Here is a 21,029-nt window from a genome sequence, read left to right as displayed (position 1 = left end):
CGCAGTGCTGTCCACGAGACTACCGGATTTGCCCCATCTCAGATGCTCTTCGGACGAGAGCTTCGGCTACCTTGTGATCTCGTCTTCGGTCGTCCTCCGGATGCGCCTGCATCGCCTGAGGAGTACATCCAAGATCTCCAGGCCCGGTTGGAAGACGTTCATAACTTCGCACGAGAGCGAATCAACATCGCGGCGGAGAAGATGAAGACCCGATACGACACAAGGTCTACTGGACATGAATTCAACGAAGGCGACAAGGTTTGGTTATGGAATCCCATCCGACGGAAAGGTCTTTCACCCAAATTGCAGTCGCATTGGGATGGACCCTACAAAGTCCTTAACCGACTAAATGACGTCGTAGTGAGGATCCAAAAATCACCTAATGCAAAACCTAGGGTTGTACATTATGATCGGTTAGCCCCATACTATGGCCATAGTTCATGAGTATTACGTAAACAACCATGGTTGATAACATAAAAGTTGTAGATAATTTTTGCTTTTAATGTTTAGTAATATTTCTTGTTATTATTGTGTTTTCTGTATCTGTTAGTTATTAATTAATGTGTATATTTGTAAACTTGTGATAGAAGTTTGGCACCCTTTCTGGGGATTGTACTGCCCGGGACGTGCAGTTCTTGGGAAGGGGGCAGTGTTACAAATCCTGTAAATAGTAATTATTGTAGGAACGTAACCTGTAAATAGTTTCCCGTAAAGAATATACAACCCCTTTTCATTCCGCTAAAGTATACGATCCCTATTTCCTTTTCTTTTCATTGATAAAATTTGATAACGGTCTACGCATTTCTGGAAGCAGAAAGAATGTTGTGGAAAATTCTTCGATGTTTATAAAAGCCGTTAGCGATGGATAAACAGGGAGTTTCGATTGATATTTCGAACTGAGAGCATTTTTGCTCTGTTTATTGCGAGGCATTTCGCTGTGTTGTTTTCGTATTTGGAAGTAAATACGTGTGTAAACGTTGAGTTTACGGTGTTGTGTGATAATTGCTTAATTGCTGATAAATAATTTAGCAGTTGTTGACGATATCTCCTGTACATAGTGTAAATAAATTTCCTGTGTTTTTATCAAGAACTGTGTCATCCTTTCAAGAAAGTGGAAGTCGCACCGAATCCGTTACAATATGAACTGTTAGGTGCGGGACAAAGTGACTAACTTTTCGTGAAATGGCCAAATACATTTTTTTTCAACGGTTTAAACTATTGTTTCTCTACAAATAAGATATGTTTCCTTTACACTGGAACCTTTGCTCTCAAAATCTACAATTTATTTTAACATTAATATATTAATAGAACAAAAATACTAACTAATTTATAAGCAAGTTACTAGAGGATTACTTTGGATGTCCCGCATGCAACTAAATTAAATATCAAATAACAAAATTGTTTTGAAAAAAAAATCTGTGTCAGGAGAATCTTTGCTGGATTTCAATTCGGAAAAAATTTAAAATGTCTCCTAACCCCCCCCCCCCCCCCCATATCACCAATGATCGTCCAACCTTTCGCTTTTAGAGCTTCAATTCCAAAAATAATTCTGGAGGAACTCCCCCGAATCCGTTCGTTACATCATCAAAGATAATTAAAAACTGCGTATATAGAACGGGGTCGTTTCCAAAATTTTAAAAGTTATTTTTTCTGAAAGATCACGCTTAAAAACATAGGATCTGACCATTTTTTAAATAATTTGTTTAAGTTTAATATTTTTAAAAAAATACTTAAATCGGCGCGCTTTCAATGTTTATGCTTCTGTTCGATGACATCACAAATGATGAAATGCCATTCTGTGTTGCCATTCACAGTGCAAAATATTTAATTCGCATCTTTACTCACGTATATTTTCAACGATATGGTTGGTAGCAAGCGTAGAGCGCAATTTTAATTTGCTGCTTGATTATCATAACGTGGAAACGTAGTAGAAAGATGCGCCAAATTGCATCGTTTGTGACGTCATAAAGGCCACGCCTTGTTTGAAAAATCGGACATTTTAAAAAATTAATTTAAAAAAACTGTTGGGAAAATAAAAGTATTTTCTGGGTCCATGTAATTTTTTTTTTTGCTCATTCTATCCATTTCAATGACTAGAAGTAGTACTTTTGACTGAAGGAAACTACCCCATTACAATTTCAAATTGTAACCGAAGAAGAGCCCCCAAACCTCTATTCCAACCAACATAACCGTAGATCTTCTAAAATTGAGTTGAAAAAGCAAAAATATTCTGGGGAGATGTCTCTCCGTCCCTCTCGCCAACATCAGTAAAGATTCGATAGTCTTGAATTTAGTTTACAGTGTTTGAATTTCGAAAAAGTTTCCGGAGAAGGGCTACAGGGGTAGAAGTGACCGACTTGTCACATATAGGACATTTTCCACAAAAAATATAGGACAAATATAGTACACATTATATGAATAATTTTGCTATGAAAAAAGAAATAATACATATCATATATTATTCAGTTATTCTTATCAATGATTTTGTTGAAAAAAAACCTCAAACAAAATATTTTACATCTATAATGACTTCCCTGTAGTTGAAAGAATAATTTTTGAAAAAAGTGTACTTTATAGACTAAATAACTAAACAAAATTTGAAGAAAGATAATTTTTTTTTTCCTCACTCATGACCCAAGTACTAATTCCACTGCTCTTAGATTTTATATCTAAACTGAACCCTTTACCACTTGTATTAGGAACAAACAGAGCTTGAGAAGGATCCTTCTGACGTTTTTCAGAGTTTTCTTTATGCTTGAATGTTTTAGCATGCTGCCTTAATTGCGAAAATCCACTATTGCTTATGGGCACTGAACAGTTGCAAAAATGACAAAAAGCGATAAAATCCTTTAGTGCACCATGCACCAAAATTTGTAGAATTAATGTCCTCCTGATTCACCAACTCCACACGAAATGTTGTTAAGCAATGCGATTTCGCCATTATAATTCCACTTATTACAACAAACTACGTTTTAACATCATAAGGAACTAATTATTCCACGATCCCAAAATTCCACAAAATGAAAAGATTGCAAAAAGAAAATTAGAACATTCCGATCAGAAAATGCACTGAACGCAAAAATATACCAACGAAAACCATGATGGAAAACAAAACAAACGGCTGTTGCCCCCCCCCCCCCCAATGCAAAATTCTAAAACCAACTTCAGCATTAGTTCTCGAAACTCCACCCACTATAGAGTGACGTCACATTGCTGTATCTAATGAGAGAAGATGCCTGTTGCAGAATTTAGTCAGTTGAGTTTTTTAATTTGAAATTCGTTTGGGCACGTACTTTCAGCGAAAAATCCGATGTCAGAAAGTTTATTTACCGTTCTTTTTAAAAGATATATATGGTATAAAACGAGAATATAGGAAATATAAGACATTTTTGAAAAATATAGGAAATTTAGGACGATTTTGATGCTTTTTTTGAAAATATAGGAAATATAGGATATATAGGACTACTTCGACCCCTGCGGCTACCGAAAAGTCTTACCCGTAATATTATTAAAAGTCAATCAAAATTACGTTTTTGGAGCATTGGGAAAGATTGCCGGTCTCCTTAACGTGGTCAAACAGACCTACAATCGTGATTTAAGATTTCAATTTCAAAAAAATCCCGGGCATTATTCCCAAATCTCTCTTTTCCCTAACATTACCAAAGATTGTCTAAAAATGCGTTTATGCAACTGTAATTTTGAAAAAAATCTGGGGGAGAGCACCCAAACACCTCTTTCCATAGCATAATAGGAGATAATTAGCAATTGCATTTTAAAAGATTCAATTTTAAAAAAGATCCGGGGAGCGCCCCTCAACCTCACACCACCCTTTTACATTACCAAAAATTGTCTAAATGCATTTTTAAGACTGCAAATTAAAAACAAATTCCGGGGGTGGTCCCTGAATCTCTCCTTCCCTTAACTTCACCGAAGATTATCTAAAACTGCGTTTTTAGAGCTATAATTTCAAAAAAAAATTTGGGGGTGAGCTCCAGAACCACCCTTTTCTTAGCATAATTAAAGACAAACAATTGTCTTTGTACAATAGCAAATTTTAAAAATAGTCGGGGCAGCACCCTCCCTCAAACCTCTTTCTCCGTAACATTACCAAACATAGTCAGAAATGCATTTTTTTAGACTACAAATCCTTAAACTTTTCGGGGAGAAGCCCCTATATTTAAGACACATTTGATATTATGACGCCAATTTCATACACCTTCCTGCTTTTTTGCCCTCGTAATGACCCTGAGAATTGGACCATGCCGAGAGCAGCAACTTCTGACTAAGGGCAGCAATTTTAAGTGTTGCAATAAAAACACTCGTAAAGCCCAAACACATATCTATCTCTATAAAAGGCAGTGAGAAGCAAACGGATGTAAGAGGCAAAATTAAAAATTTAGAGATGATCAGTACAAATAGTAGGTGGACCTCTCCCCTGTCTTGTGGCAAGAGATAGTACTAGTAGCTTTGGCAGGTTCTGTTATACAGCATGATTTAGAAAAACTTTTCAATTAAAGCCTACCTAGGAATTTATCTTAAAACGCGTTTTACTCAAAACTTGAAAATGTCCACTTACATCCCTTTGCTTCTCACTGCCTCAAAAAAGATTTCATTCGTTTCCACCTACTTTATTGTTCCGAAACTTAATAAGCTCAAAATGGTTGTTTTTATGAAAATGACCCATATGATAATGGGCACCATCATCGCGGTACATGAAGCATGAATGAAAAAAGAGAGCAAAGTTTGTAAAATCCTTCCAAATTTGATGTTGCAAGGCCTTTTCAGCCATCACTCATAAATAAACTAGTATGTTGTGGCCATCACGAAACTTTCTTCTATATTTTTCTTTTTTTTTTCTGATCCCTCCCCATGCTTGACGAGGAAGCAATATTCCCAACAAAAACAAAATTACATATGCAAAAACTTGACGACCATCCCAATGTCTGAATTATTGCAAAAGCAAAGCAAAGAGCGAAAATTGAAAGTTATTTTAAAAGCCTTGCTTGAATTAATTACAAATATTTTATTTGTTAACAAACATAAGATGGCAACAGTTAAAAATTTTAAATCATTGAGATAATATTTCATTTCCATATATGAAATGTAAAAAATGTAATGTATGATCATTTCCATACAATTAAAATCACGAGAAATACGCAGACGACAATTTATTACGATTTATCTTTCTTATTGTTGCATTAATAAAAATATTTTTATTCGCAAAAAAAAAAAAAAAATCAACACCTCTTGGAGCGATCGGCGTTAAAATAGAACCAAAGCCTGTTTACATATGGATTCACATATATTCCAAATTTCAACCAGAACGTAGCATTACTTCTTGAGATAGGGCACTCAAAATGGAAAAAAAGAACGGGTGATTGCGCTACCCCCCCTTTTAGCTGTTGACACAAAACTAAAATCAGTTCTTATACCCACTAAGGGCTACTTGCCGATAAATTTTTCTTTCATTCCGTTCATTATTTCTTGAGATACAGCAGTCACAATTGACGACAAAAAACGTTCTACAGTTCAACCCCCGTTTGAGTTATTGACACCAAAATTGAATCAGCACCTGTTCCTGTTAATACCAACATATGGACCAAATTTTGTTTGATTCCGCCAGTAACTTCCTGAGGAATAGCAAGCACGCGTAACTCGAAAAACGTCCCATTGCTCCACCCCCCTTGGAGGAATTCGCGCCAAAAACTAATGGGCACAAGTTCACATAGGGGCACATATGTGTACTAAATTTCGTTCGATTTCATGCGGTAGTTTTTGTTGTAGAGCGGCCACAAAAAACTGGTCACACACAGACGTGACACACATACATACACACACACATACATACACACACACACACAGACAGACAGACATTTTCCAAAAATGGTCGAAATGGACTCAGCACACCTCAAAACGTTCGAATCCGTCAAAATTCGAAATTCGAAAATTTGCACGAATCCAATACTTTCTTCTATATATTAGATATAGAAGAAAGTAAAAAAGACTTCATTTTTAAAGGGAAAAGTAACTTAAAGTAAGATATGTTCCGAAACTGGACTTAGCAAGCAATGGTTATTTCACGTTTTGTGGTAATAACTAGATGCAAAAAAAAAAAAAAAAAAAAGAAAAAAAAAAGAAAAAAAAATGCCTTAAGATGTATAATGCAATATTAAGCATTTCAAACATAAATTTTCCATTTAAGAATATTTTGTTCTTATACAATTCTAACTTGTAAAAGCTTTAAAAAAGAACACATTTCGCTAGATAAAATTTGGATACGACTCAAAATAAAAATTGTAAATACACACACAATGGATGTTTCCCCCTCCCTCTCTCTTATTTTTACTTGACTGGTCAAAAATAGTATTTTCGATTTCATTTATCAAAGCAAAATTGTTATTAATATAACATCATATTAAAGCGGTACGCGCACGGCTTTACCCGTAGTAGAAAATTTAAAGGTCATTTGGTTCGCCTGTATATTTACAGTTAACGTCTACTATTCGTTAAGTGATTTTTTTTTTTTTTTTTTTTTTTTGTCAAGATTTCATCATATTTTTTGTCAATTTGAAAACTTAGCAATACGACTACCAGTTGATTATTTTCTTATTACGACAACAACTGTAAAAAAATGTAAAAGAAATCGAAAGCATGGTTGTATGGACTGATGTACGTTGTACGCTAGTCACTGAATTTGGGGCATCATTTTCGGCTTCAAATTTTTCAATATGTTGTCGTCAAATACTCTCGCATTTATGACCTGACTTCCATCAAATTACTTCCGTGAATTTGCTATCAATGTGAGTTGAAATTTCACCATCATCGGGCGAAAAGTAGTAAAACGAAATGATTTGCGAACTTCAAAAACGTTTGTTTTGTTTATAGAATTAAAATTCGTTAGAACAGTTCGGTTATAAGTAAATGTAACATTGGATATAATTACACTCAATTAATAATAAATCAAAAAACAAACCGTAAACTTTATAAACACTGAACGAAAGAAAAAGTAAACATTTCTTCCTGGAATCACCTAAATTTAAAAATGCTTTTATTTTTAAAAGGAAATGGTACGATTTTAAATCAGAATTAGTAGTAATAAAGCAACAAGGTAAAAATTAAAGAACTTTCAATTTTAGTTACAATTAAATTATTATAAGTATAAAAGTAAGACAAAAGAAAAAAAAAACAAATTTTGTAGCTCAACAGAAACCAACATAAGCTTTAAAACAATTTAAAAGAGGAGGGAAATTTCCCTTCCTTGCTTAAAACGCAAAATAAGACATTCTTCCAAAATTAAATATCTATAAAAAGAACGTCGTAATAGCAATATTTTAATACTTTACTGAACATAATTCCATAAAAACTAAGAAAATAAAAACAGGGGTCATTCCATAGAATTGCCAAACTTAGCTTCAGTTTTTTTTTTCTTTCTTTTTTTTCACAAGGCCCTAATTGTGACCTATCATTTCATTCAGCATACTTTCTAGTTTATAAATCCAGTGAAAGTTTGCAAAAATTCCATTCGGTGCTTTTCTTCTGGCTCTAAACGATTGTAGAAAAGGCTTAGCAGAGACAAAAAATATACAGTGGCTCCCAAAAGTCTTCGTACACCTACGACTTTCAACGAAATAGGCCCTAAATCATTGGTTAGAATTAATATTTCGGAATAGGTATTTAATTATAAGATCTATGATCAAATTTTAACAAAACTGCATGAAAAGTTTTTAAAAAATATTAAAACTTAATTTTTTAAAAATCAAAAACCGAAAAGTGCAGGAAATTTTATCTCACAAAAGTCTTCGTACACTTTATAAAATGTCTATATATTATTGAATAATCTAACTTTTGATTAAGTTATTAATTAGTAGAATATCCTACAGTATTCATAACACCTTTTAAACGTCTGGGAATAGATTTCATTCTTTTTCTTCCCTTTTTTAGCGTAATTTCTGAGTAAGTGTTTTACCACACTTCGAGTATTACTATTTCTAGCTCTATTTTCGTTTTAAAGACCTATTTTCGTAATCTAGCCTCCCGATATCTCTAAATACGTTACATTAAGTTACAATCTGGAGATTGAGGGGGTATTTTCTAAATTTTAGGACAATTTTGGAGGCACTAGACGCAAACGTTGAAAACCGCGTGATTCTTATCGTTATCTTGATAAAAAAAAAAAACAAAGTTGTTTCCAATAACCAAATTTTTGGCTAAGAGTTCAAAATTTATTTTTAAAATATTTAAAGGAACAGCCTGATTCATTATTTCATCAAAAAGTTACAAACTACCAAGTCCTGATGCTGATATGCACCCTCACACTAAAACACCTTCACCATCCTGATTAACTGATCCAACTAAGTTCTTAAGTTTAAGTTCCTAATTTTTTCTTCTACTTACAGTTATACAACAATTTAACCAAAAATGTTGAATTAGTTTTTATCTGTAAGTAAGACATGATTTTAAACTGTTTTTAGCCTTTTTATCATTGATTTTGGGACGAAAAGCGTAAGCTTTCTGTTTTTCGCACGACGAAGAAAGTTTCTGCGGGAAGAGGTCCCATTTAATCCAGCTAATCAAAGAACTTGGCGAGCAATTTTAGGTGAAAAATAAATGTAAAATGTTTCATTTAACTCTGCAAAAACTTTTACATTACTCAAATGTGTATTTTTCATAAATTATTTAACTTTAAATCTACGATCACGTTTTGTCAGCTTTGCCGATTGACCTTTTCTTACCTTAATTTTGGTCCGATTCCTTTCTTTAAAGCATTTTATCAAGCACTTTACTATACAAATAAATAAATTAACTAATCTAGAGACATTTCAAGCCAATTTACCACTACTGTGGGCAAAAAATTCAAATTTTGAATGGCGTTTGCGGTTTTTTACGAATACCAGCGATTTTACAGTAATAAGCAATATATTAAGGAATAAATAAACAGAAAATTAATGCCAAATGACTTATAAGGGTCAACACAATGCAAAAATATTAATAAAACGACATATGATAATTTTAATCATGAATTTATTCGAAAATATTTGAGTGTACGATGACTTTTGTGGCGTGTTATTTCTCTGTCTCTTCGTTTTCTGACCCATTTCAAAAAGAAGATTCGTCAATATTTTGAAAAAAACCAATGGGTTATATTTAGAATGACATAGGAATGATGTGAAAAAATATTGGACTTTATATTCGAATTCGGTTTTGAGTTATTTTGGTTTTACGAAAAAATTTCAAAGTGTACGTTTACTTTTGGGAGACACTGTACAAAGTTTTCTTGCGTAATGTAAAAAGCTTTGCAGATTTCTAAAAGAACTATGGTTCTTATAAAATATTAGACATTAGGCCAATAAAATTGACTGCTGTTTTTACATATACAGTGGCTCCCAAAAGTTGTTCGTACACCTACGACTTTCAATGAAATAGGCCCCTATCCATTGTTTAGAATTAATATTTCGGAATAGGTATTTAATTATAAGATCTATGATCAATTTTTAACAAAATCACCTGAAAATTTTTTGAAAAATATAAAAACTTAATTTTTTAAAAATCAAAAACCAAAAAGTGCCACAAATTTTATTTCACAGAAGTTTTCGTACAATTTGAAAAATTTCTATATATTATTGAACAATCTAACTTTTTATTAAGTTATGAATAAGTAGAATATCATGCAGTATCAACAACATCTTTTAAATGTCTAGGAATAGATTTCATTCTTTTTTCTTTCTTTTTTTTTGCGTAATTTCTAAGTAAGTGTTCACCCACTCTCCGAGTCTTACTATTTTTAGCTCTATTTTCGTTTCAAAGCCGTATTTTCATAATCTAGCCTTCAGATATCTCTAAATATGTTACATTAAGTTCAAATATGGAGATGGAGGAGGTATTTTCTAAACTTTAGGACAATTTTGGAGGACATAGAAGCAAACGCTGAACACCGTGTGCTTCTTATCGTTATCTTGATTTAAAAAAAAGTTTCCGATAACCAGTTTTTTGGCTAAAAGCTTAAACTTGGTTTTTAAAATAATTAAAGGAACAGAATGATTCATTATTTCATCAAAAAATTCCAAACTACCAAGTCCTGATGCTGATATGCACCCTCACACAAGAACACCTTCGCCGTCCTGATTAAACTGATCCAACTAAGTTCTTAAGATTAAGCTCCTGATTTTTTTTTCTTCTATTTACAATTATACAACAATTTAACCAAAAATGTTGAATTCATATTTATCTCTAAGTAAGATGTAATTACAAAACGCTTTGAGCTTATTTATCATTGAATTTGCGACGAAAAGCGTAAGCTTACTGTTTTTCTCACGACCAAGAAAATTTCTGCTGGAAAAGAGGTCCCATTTAATCCAGCTAACCAGAGAACTTGGCGGACAATTTTAGATGAAAATTAAATGTAAAATTTTCATTTAACTCTGTAGAAACTTTTACATCACTCAAATGTGTATTTTTCATAAATTTTTTAACTTTAAATCTCCGATCACGATAGGTCAACTTTGCCGGTTGACCTTTTATTGCCTTCTTTTCGGTACGATTCTTTTCTTTAAAGCATTTTATCAAGCACTTTACTATAGAATGGAATAAATTATCTAATTTAGAAACATTTCAAACCAATTTACCGCTACTGTGAGGAAAAAATTCAAATTTTGAATGGTGTTTGTTGTTTTTTACGAATACCAGCCATTTCAAAGTAATAAGCACAATATTAAGGAATAAATAAGCAAAAAAAATTAAAGCCAAATGACTTTTAAGGGTCAACACAATACAAAAATAATAAAAAAAACTACGTATGATAATTTTAATCATGAATTTATTCGAAAATATTTGAGTGTACGATGACTTTTGTAGCGTGTTATTTCTGTCTTTTCGTTTTTTGACCCATTTCAAAAAGAAGATCCATCAATATTTTGAAAAAACTACTGGATTGTATTTAGAATAACATAGGAATGATGTGAAAAAATATTGGACGTCATATTCGAATTCAGTTTCGCGTTATTTTGGTTTTACTAAAAAGTTTCAAAGTGTACGAACACTTTCGGGAGCCACTGTAGTATAAGATAAACATTTTAATTAGTTTGGTTATTTCACTGAAAATATTTGCGTTATACGTTAGTCACAAAACTGTTTCTGTTTAAAAAACTAAACCAGATAATTTTACCAGTCAACATTTTTTATTTTCTTACATCTGTATCATATCTACTTAAAAGAAGCAAAAATATTTATTTTAGATACAGTATACAGTGGCTCCCAAAAGTGTTCGTACACCTTGAAGTTTTGTAGTAAAACCAAAATAACGCAAAACTGAATTCGAATATGAAGTCTATTTTTTTTTCACACCATTCCTATGCTATTCTGAATAAAACCCAGTAGTTTCTTTTTTTTCAAAATATTGCCAGATTTTATTTTTGAAATCTGTCAAAAAATGAAGAGAAAGAGAAAAATTACGCCACAAGAGTCATCGTACACTGAAATATTTTCGAATAAATTCATGATTAAAAATATCACATGTCGTTTTTTTATTATTTTTGCATTGTGTTGACCCTTATAAGCCATTTGGCTTTAATTTTTTGTTTATTTATTCCTTAATAGTGTGCTTATTACTTTAAAATGGCTGGTATTCGTAAGAAACAACAAAAACTATTCGAAATTTGAATTTTTTCCTCACAGTAGCCATAAATTGGTTTCAAATGTCTCTAATTTAGGTAATTTATACCATTCTATAGTGAAGTGCTTGATACAATGCTTTAAAGACAAGAATCTGATCGAACACAAGGTAAGAAAAGGTCAACTGACAAAGTTAACAAAGCGTGATCGGAGGTTTACAGTTTAAAAAAATATGAAAAATACACATTTGAGTGCTGAAAAAGTTTCTGCAGATTGAATGAAACATTTTACGTTTAATTTTCACCTAAAATTGTTCGCCAAGTTCTATGATTAGCTGGATTAAATGGGACCTCTTCCCGCAGAAATTTTCTTGTTCGTGCAAAAACAATAAGCTTACGCTTTCCGCCGTAATATCAATGATAAATAAGCTCAAAACGTTTTGGAACAACGTCTTACTTATAGAAAAAAATAAATTCAACATTTTGGGTTAAATTGTTGTATAATTGTAAATAGAAGAAAAAATGAGGAATTTAATCTTAAGAACTTAGTTGGATCAGTTAATCAGGACGGTGAAGGTGTTCTAGCGTGAGGGTGCATTACAGTATCAGGTCTTGGAAATTTGGAAATTTTTGATGAAATAATGAATTATGCTGTTCATATAAATATTTTAAAAAACAATTTTAAACTATTAGCCCAAAATTTGGTAATCAGAAACAACTTTGTTTTTTTTATCAAGATAACGATAAGAAGCACACGTTTGCGTTTGGTGCCTCAGAAATTGTCCTTAAGCTTAGAAATATCTCCTCAATCGCCAAATTTAGACTTAATGGACCATATATGGAGATATCTGGTAGCTAGATTACGAAAATACACCATTGAAACGAAAAGCGAAATAAAAACATTAAGACTCGAAGAGCGGCTGAACGCCTACTCAGAAATTGCACAAAAAAAGAAAAAAAAAAAAAAAAAGGAAATCTATTCCCAGACGTTTAAAAGCTGTTGTTGGTACTGCATGATATTCTACTAAATAATAACTTTGTAAAAATTTAGATTATTTACTGATTTTTTGACATTTTTACAAAGTGTACAAAGACTTTTGTGAGATAAAATTACCGGCAATTTTTGGTTTTTGATTTTTTAAAAATTATAATTTAATGTTTCATTAAAAATTTTCATGTAGTTTCGTTAAAAATAGATCATAGATCTCATAATAAAATACCTATTCTGAAATATTAATCCTAACCAATGGATTATGGCCTATTTCATTGAAAGTCGTAGGTGTACGAACACTTTTGGGAGCCACTGTATATAAAATAATTAGAGTGACTAACATAAGACTTGAGCTGCGACTAATTTAAGTTAGATGTGACGATCGTAACATTTTAAAATGACTGCTATTTATTGAGCAATCACGATTGCTTATTGTTCTCATTTGACCGTCTTTGGTGTCCGTGCCTTTTTCAGCTCCCACCGTCACCTGCAGGTGCGACTCCGTCCCCCGGTAGCCGCTCCTAGTCGGTGGCGTCCTACACACATGCACGCTCATACACTACGCACTCACACACATACACACAGTGCCTTTACACACATACACACACGCCAACGTGCATCAAACAGGTCTACGCACACACAAAAACCTACACATGCACAACTAATACACACGTCTCCGTTCAAGAGGAGAGGTAGACTTGGAGGGACAGGAGCCATGACTAGAAACAAGTGAGTAGGGTAGTAACAAATGGGTAGGGTTTTGTCGCAACTTGTGATTGCGAAAAACATAATTTCAATTCAAAATTTCGGAATTCAAATTAATTTTTTAAAAATTATTTAATTTAATATACATTTTCATTAACAATTTTGAATAAGTAGACATTCCACATTGTTTAAAAATATTTACGGTGAAAAATACCTCGAGTCATGATACAATGTAGACCTTCTGTCTGCTTAAAAAAGGCTTTTTTTTTTCAAGGTCTTCTGCAAAAAGAAATACTTCCAATTTAAAGAAGAATTATTATTTTTTAAAAAGAAGGGTCAACACAATTCTTGAGTTGAATATGCATTCAACAAGCTAGAGAATTAAGAAAATAGAAAGACAATCTTAACAAAGGAGAACGTTTATACGTTAAAGAAAATATCCCCATTAATTATTAAAATTAAGTAATGGCAGCTCGTCGGAAAACATTTGAAGATGTTATGTGATACATTGACAATAAACGCTGCTGTAGCATATTACAGAAAATGCATGAATGAAGATATAGAAATTTTAACATTTGCGGTTTTATTTGGAATTAAAATGCATTCTGCAAAAATGGTTGAACATGTTTTTCAATATTTAATTTTCATTCGGGATATACAACACTATTCGATTGAGGAGTCAGTAAACCTTTTGAAGAATAATGTGCCGTTGAAAAGTATTATGGAGTTTCTCAAGGCGATAACTAGAATATTGGCAGAATGCTAGAATTTCGTGAAACTTACAAATTGTATAAATTAACTTTGTAAAAGAGAGATATTTAGGATTTAATTAGCTCAAAAATTATGTTATTCAGATAGTAAAAGCAGCTTTTTTGGCACATTCAAATTGCGTTAATTAAATTAAATCCTTCCATTCAGTTTTTTACACTAATGTAGAAAAAAAGTAAAGAAAGAACCATAATGCAAAAAAAAAAAGTTCCTAAAAAGTGGAAGTGCTATGGTTTCCAATTCTGAAATCCAGATCCAGAATCCCGCGGGATCGCGAACGATATTTAGCAGGATTAATCCCGCGGGGTTGAGAGCAAAACCCGTGGAACTCCTAGTTGTGCAAATTTTTTCCACTCAAACGTTTACCAACTTTTGCCGCTCCCGCTCATAAATGACTATTTTCACAAGCATCATTCCGTAGTTTGAATAACCTTCTTCGCACATCTGCGAGAAGAGCGAGAAAAACTCTGTCTCATATGATGAACTGTGATTTACAATTTAAGAACACAATCAAAATACAGCATATTTTTCTGAGAATGAATTGATGTTCTCATTCGAGGTTTCATTTTCATTCGTTCAGTAGTTGAGAAAATGCGTTTAGTTTGAAAGTACCATCACTAAAATTTAAAATCAAGAAAATTACGCTTTAGAAAATATAGAAAAAGTGTGCAGTAGACCCTCGCTTTATGCGGGGTTACGTTCCACGGAAATACCGCGTTAATTGAAACCGCATAAATTGAGACCTAATACTAATGTTAAAATAGGGGTTCGGTTCCGTAGATAACAAAATACTTCAATCTAGTGATGAGAAGTTTAATGTGTACTTCTATCGACTTTTATGTACAACATGCATAAAGAAAACATAAATTAATTTCGTGTTCTGTTTATAAAGAGGAGCTCGCCATGATAGTCTTTTGGCAGTCATGTAGAATTTTTCTCGGTAATTCTTTGCGGAGCATTAACGCATCCATGACCACTTGCGTCATTCCCATGGCAGAATCTTCCTTCACTAACAAATCAGAAAAATCATTTCTATAGTCAAGGAATAGCTCAAAATTTTCAATGTGAACGGTTTTGGTTGTGTGTCACCGATGTCGGTATCCTCGTTGCTTTTGTCCTCCTTTGTCACTCTTAAAAGCTCTTCTTCCAGTGAGTTCTGAACTGTGTGAGTTTAATAACTTTACTTCTGGAAAGAGCTCTGGAACCAATCGCATAAAATGTCTCCAGTGGCCCAAGCTCGATTATTAGCACGCCAAAATACAGTTGATTACGCGTAATATGTAATCTCTAGGAGTTCGGACTTTGAAAGAGGGGAAATTTTTATCTGTTTGCATTGCCGCATCCGCGTAAAACCGAAACTCGTCCGCGTAAAATAAAATAAAGGTGTCAAATCTTAAACCGCGTATAATCGAAACCGCGTAAAATGAACTCGCGTAAAACAAGGGCCTACTGTATTACTGTTTGCGAAACCCGCTGGAGTAACCTGATTGCAACGTTTGAACATTTCCTGTTAGTTTAAGGAATGCACTCAAAACCTTCAACTTCATCACTTCACCACCTTCTGAGATTCCGCTTTTCTTATGGATGATTTTGGCTCAAGAACTGCAAATTTCGGACATAAACGATGTCTACTGGATATGTGTTTTGCTGTATCCAATTTGACTTCATTGAAAATACACTTGTGGCTTCATTAACGTTTGTCATTGTATCAGTGCATTTGATAAGAAAAATATTGTCCACTTTTTGTAAGTTAATGGAGATCTTTTGCTAAATGTCCAGTATTTTAATCTCAGTAAAACCCACTGCACTGGAGCCTCAGCATGTATTTTCATCGAGCGTAGTATTTTTTGAGCAAAAATTTTTCTCATTGCTTGCTAGCAAACCAAATGATAATTGCAAATTAGGATCTCATTTTGTAGTGTTCTACAACTAATGTTGCGGAATTCGGTAAGACTACTGATTCAAGTAACAAAAACAGTCACTCCTAAGAAGCACAACTTTTTCTATTTGACATTAAAATTAAATTTTTAGAAGAATAAAGTTAACTCAGTGGGATCCCGGAATCCCACGGGATTGGCGCCTTACAATCCCGAAATCCCGCGGGATTGAATTCGACGTCGGATTGGAAACCCTAGTAAGTGCAAGAGATTAATTACAAAAAGTTTATATATATATATATATATATATATATATATATATATATATATATATATATATATATATATATATATATATATATATATATATATATATGCATCGCTTGTTATTCGATGGTTACGTTACTCACACACAAAAAAGTACCACTAAGGGCCAAAAAAAAATCAGCTATGTAATAAATGTGTTGTACATTTTTTTTAATAGATAGTTTACCCTTTACAAAATATATCACCCAATTTTAAATGCCTGCGTAACTTTCAGAAAAAATTGACTCGTAACATAAGCATTATTTCACAGGGTTGCAAAAATGTTACGTTAGATACAACGCATTTTTTGCTGAAAAAATACCTATCAATGATTATTTTGCTTCTAATTCTTGGTAAAAATGAGAAACAGTCACCTTATACATTTTAAACCTGCATATTAAACAAAAAATATTTCTTTTTACTTCAGGTTTTATGTAAAAAGAGTTCGAAAATCATCTGCGAATGTTAAGTCAGTCATTATAGAATAACCCACAGACGACTTTTTCTGAACACTTAAAATATTTCAATGTAAATCCTTTCCTTTTCAAAAAAAAGAAAAGGATTTAGATCGCAAAAATAAGCAAGTATACGTTTTTAAAAATGTAATTACGAAATTAAAAACATTTTGAAACATTTTTAAGGCGCAAAAGAAAAGCAAATATTTTGTGAAGAGTCAATAATCTCGGCTTTAAAGTAGGCTAATTTGTTATTGCCAAAGTTTCTGGAAAAGTTCATTGTTCCTAAAATGGCCCCTAACTGATGACATGGAACCACGATATAAACCCTACTCACAGCCAGGGGCACCTCGATGGAAGGTCACTGTGATCTCTTGAAAAATGTTCTCACTCTGCGAATGTCGCCTCAATATTCGGCAAATTTGAGGCCGCAGGGATACATGGCTTTTTATTTTCTTCTTTCTATTTTGATGATGATTAATGTATGTTCTCGTTAGATGCAAGTACGTGAACATTCTGGTATTTTATCATTCGGAAAAATTCGGAGTTTCGTTCAGTATGCTGAGAATTTTCTTTCCAAAAAGTTTAATTCGGCACATCCCTTCTCAGTATTAGCAGAATCAAAGCATCACACACTGTAAAAAAATTAAAAAACGTGACTGATTTATTTCCGTGGAACTTCTCGCATTTTCACAGGTTTTCACCTATTTCCCCGTAAAATCGAGTATCTTCTGAAGTGCTGCAAGTTGCACGAATGCAGAATTTTCACTGTTCGGAAAATATTTTTAACTACCAGTTTAAAGATTCACTGAACGTGTTTATTAATTTCGCGGCTTTAGTTCGATTACGTCTCGTCCAGGTTGACTAAGCTCCTAATGAAAGCGAATAAGTCACTGGATAGCTGTAGAATTGCTGGCACGGTATATATGTGCATGGTGCTTACTGGCCCTTTCTCTCAGCTTTGGCCATGGTTGCTTTAACGCTTCTGGAGCGTTCTTGGTCAATCAGGAAGGTTGCAACCAAAAAAATTAAACATATCTAATTTTCCTAAAAGTTCCCGAGACATGACTGGACTTTTTAACAGGGGAGATTTCCCAATTCTTCAGAAAGTTTCAAGGATAATTTCAGAAAAGTTACTGACTTTTAACGGGAAACGTTCCTGGTTTTTGCAAGTGTTACTGGCAGAAATTGCGCACATCAGTTGCCTATTATTTTCCAGGAGCGTTTCTAAATTGTTTTTACAGTGCAGAAGAAACTCTTCATCCGTTAGGACAGGGGTTCCCAAACTGAGTGCCGCGGCACCTTGGGGTACCGCACGAAGAGGTGAGCAAAGGGTCCATGGTATCATTGTATATGCATAGAATGGAGATAGACTAGAGTGTCGTGGGAAATTTCTAATTCTTCAAAGGGAGCGGCGTATCGGAATAGTTTGGGAACCCCTGCTTTAGAAAATGGCTCCTCTTCAGGGAATAAAAAAGACAGCACCCATTCCTATATTTAAGTCAATAATGCAACAAGTGAGAATTTAAGATAAAGAAATACTCACCGCTATCATATACAGCTGGGCTATTCGATACTCCTCAACAGTGAGGGGTAACGGGATGCGATACTCCTTTACGAGCATTTTCTTTCAATCTGAAGATCACGCACAGCCATGCTTAAACAGGTTGTTCAGCACTTTTCACCCAATGAAACTGAAAAGAAAAACGAAAGTTAAACTCATACTTTTATAGATTTTACATGCGTAGTTCATGTGAACAGAATAAACCACAAAATATACTTATGTCTGAAAATCACATAATAAAATACAGAAAAATAACCATTAAAATCCTGCTCGTACTTTTTTTTTTTTGGCCTAACTACCAAATTTAATGCAAAAGTCAGCAGTAGTGTTAAACGTTCTCCACCCTAAACATGGGCATATCCAGAGGGGGCAAGGCAGAGCAGCTGCGTCCCTCCCGATCCCAAAATAGAAATATTCAAAATAAAACAAAAACACACATACACACATTAAAATTTCAAAAAATTGATTAATTAATGGTTGCTTCAATTTCTAAACTTATTCATGAATTTGGCTTCAGCAATTCTTGAATTTATTAAACTTAACAGTATCAAACTGAATGAATCTGTCGAACATACAAATACAAGTAAGTAAACATTTAAAAAACTAAAATTCGAGAAATAATAATAAAATCATGATATTAACTTATTTTCATTTATTTATTTTTAATTTTATTTATTTATTTTTTATTTTTATTTATTTTTTTTGCTCATAAAGCGACCCAGATCTTTAATTTTTAATAACTGAAACTTTGTATGCAAGATTAGAAACAAAACCCAATTAACTTTATAGTAAAATGTTTCACAATTAATTTATGCTCAAAGAGTAAGACCATCAAATTCATTCTGCGCACTTTCTGTACAGCATTTAGTTTTATAAGATTTTGCAATAAATAGTTATGATGATCTAGTTGTACCCGCACGACGATGCCCGTGCTAAGAATTTAAAGGATCTCCTTTGAATACATAAAAAATATCCTCTTCCCGCACACGCCATAAAAATAATAAAGATAATAAATTTAAATAAAAAAAAACAAACAGTAAAAGCTGCTTTACAATTTAAAATATTTCTCCAAAGAAATAAAAAGCATTAAATTGCATAACAGTTGCTTCAAAATGTCAAATAATCCACGAACGCCATTTGTTTATCGCCTACCTCGCCAAGCGACTAAGATACCGAAACCCAGCCGATGAGCGAGCGAAGCGAACTCCAATCAATTAATGATTCGATCTTTTTAACTAAAACGCCTAAACAAGAACTCCGCTCTCTCTCCTTCAATTCGAAGAAAAAGAACGTAACTAAAAAAAACCCATTTTATCTAGAACAAATCGAAAATCTTGTTTCCCTTTGAAAAAAGAATCTAACTCAAATACGCAACACAATTTACACAAAATGATTATTCTGCTCCACCTAGAAAAAAAATGTTTAAAATTAAAATCCGCATTGCAAATACAAAAGAAAAATCCTGCTCCCCCGTAGGAAACAGAATTTAACTCAAATACGCAAAGCAATTTATGTAAAATCAGAAGGGATTAAAGTATTTATTTTGATATAAAGATCGCGATCGCCCCAGAATAGCTCGCAGATGACAGAATTTTTTTCCTACTTACTTGACACTTACCGTTATATATTTTGGACAATTATCACAATACCTTTATAAGTTATAGCCTATGTGTTATTCTGATGAGCAAGCTACATTATTGTAAATATTCATTAAAATCCATTCAGTAGTTTTTGCGTAAAAAAGTAAGAAACATCCATACATACAAACTTTTGCGTTTATAATAGTGTTACAAATTCTGTAAATAGTAATTATTGTAGGAACGTAACCTGTAAATAGTTTCCCGTAATGAATATACAACCCCTTTTTCATTCGGCTAAATTATACGACCCCTATTTTCTTTCTTTTCATTGATAACGGTCTACTACTTTACAGAAGCGTGTGGAATATTTGAGAAATTTCTTTTCGGTGTATTTAAGCCGTTAGCGATGGATAAACAGTTAGTTTCGATTGATATTTCGAACTGGGAAGATTTTTGCTCTGTTTATAGCGAGGCATTTCGCTGTGTTGTTTTCGTATTTGGAAGTAAATACGTGTGTAAACGTTGAGTTTACGGTGTTGTGTGATAATTGCTTGATTGCTGATGAATAATTTGGCAGTTGTTGAAGATCTTTCCTGTACATAGTGTAAATAAATTTCCTGTGTTTTTATCAAGAACTGTGTCTTCATTTCAAGAAAGTGGAAGTCGCACCGAATCCGTTACAATTTGGCGCCCAACGTGGGGCTACTTCTGGACTTTCTTGGAGTAAGTGTGACTTTGGACATTATTTTCATAAAGACTTTTTAAATTTGGACTTTGTTTTTATGGTGATTACTCGCGCAATGGATGAACAATTAAAACAACTTCTTGACGCAATCACCTCTGTGAAAAGTGATTTGACTGCAAGTTTTACTGCAAATCAGGAACAATTAAAAAATGACATTGCGGCTAATCAAGAACAATTGAAAAATGAATTAGCGACTAACCAAGAACTGTTAAATAGTGATTTAACTGCTAAAATCACTGCAAGTCACGATGAAATGAAAAGTGACCTAACGTCGATGAAAACCATGATGGAGAATCAACTAACCGCCATGGGAGATAAAGTCGATGCCCTGGAAGAAAAATTTGATACTGTGGAAGAGCGCATCGCCAATATGGAAAATAAGTTGGAAGAAGAAGACAAGAAATTGACTTCATTTAAGGAAGAAATAATTAA

The 21,029-nt window shown here is 33.1% G+C and overlaps 1 protein-coding gene across 1 annotated transcript in view; it reads right to left on the bottom strand.

The window, feature by feature from the left end:
* LOC129216571 (protein retinal degeneration B-like) overlaps positions 1-18,456 on the bottom strand; it is a 138,946-nt gene extending 120,490 nt beyond the window's left edge. Inside the window, 1 exon segment of the mRNA XM_054850786.1 lies at positions 18,255-18,456. Within this exon segment, the coding sequence (XP_054706761.1) occupies positions 18,255-18,332 (78 nt within the window). The 5' untranslated portion in view covers positions 18,333-18,456.
* Between the last annotated feature and the right edge of the window lie 2,573 nt (positions 18,457-21,029).

This window comes from Uloborus diversus, chromosome 2, assembly GCF_026930045.1.
Source record: "Uloborus diversus isolate 005 chromosome 2, Udiv.v.3.1, whole genome shotgun sequence".
Lineage (NCBI taxonomy): Eukaryota > Metazoa > Arthropoda > Arachnida > Araneae > Uloboridae > Uloborus > Uloborus diversus.
The sequence above is the reverse complement of the archived record's forward strand: the minus strand, read 5'-3'. Positions and strand labels throughout refer to the sequence as shown.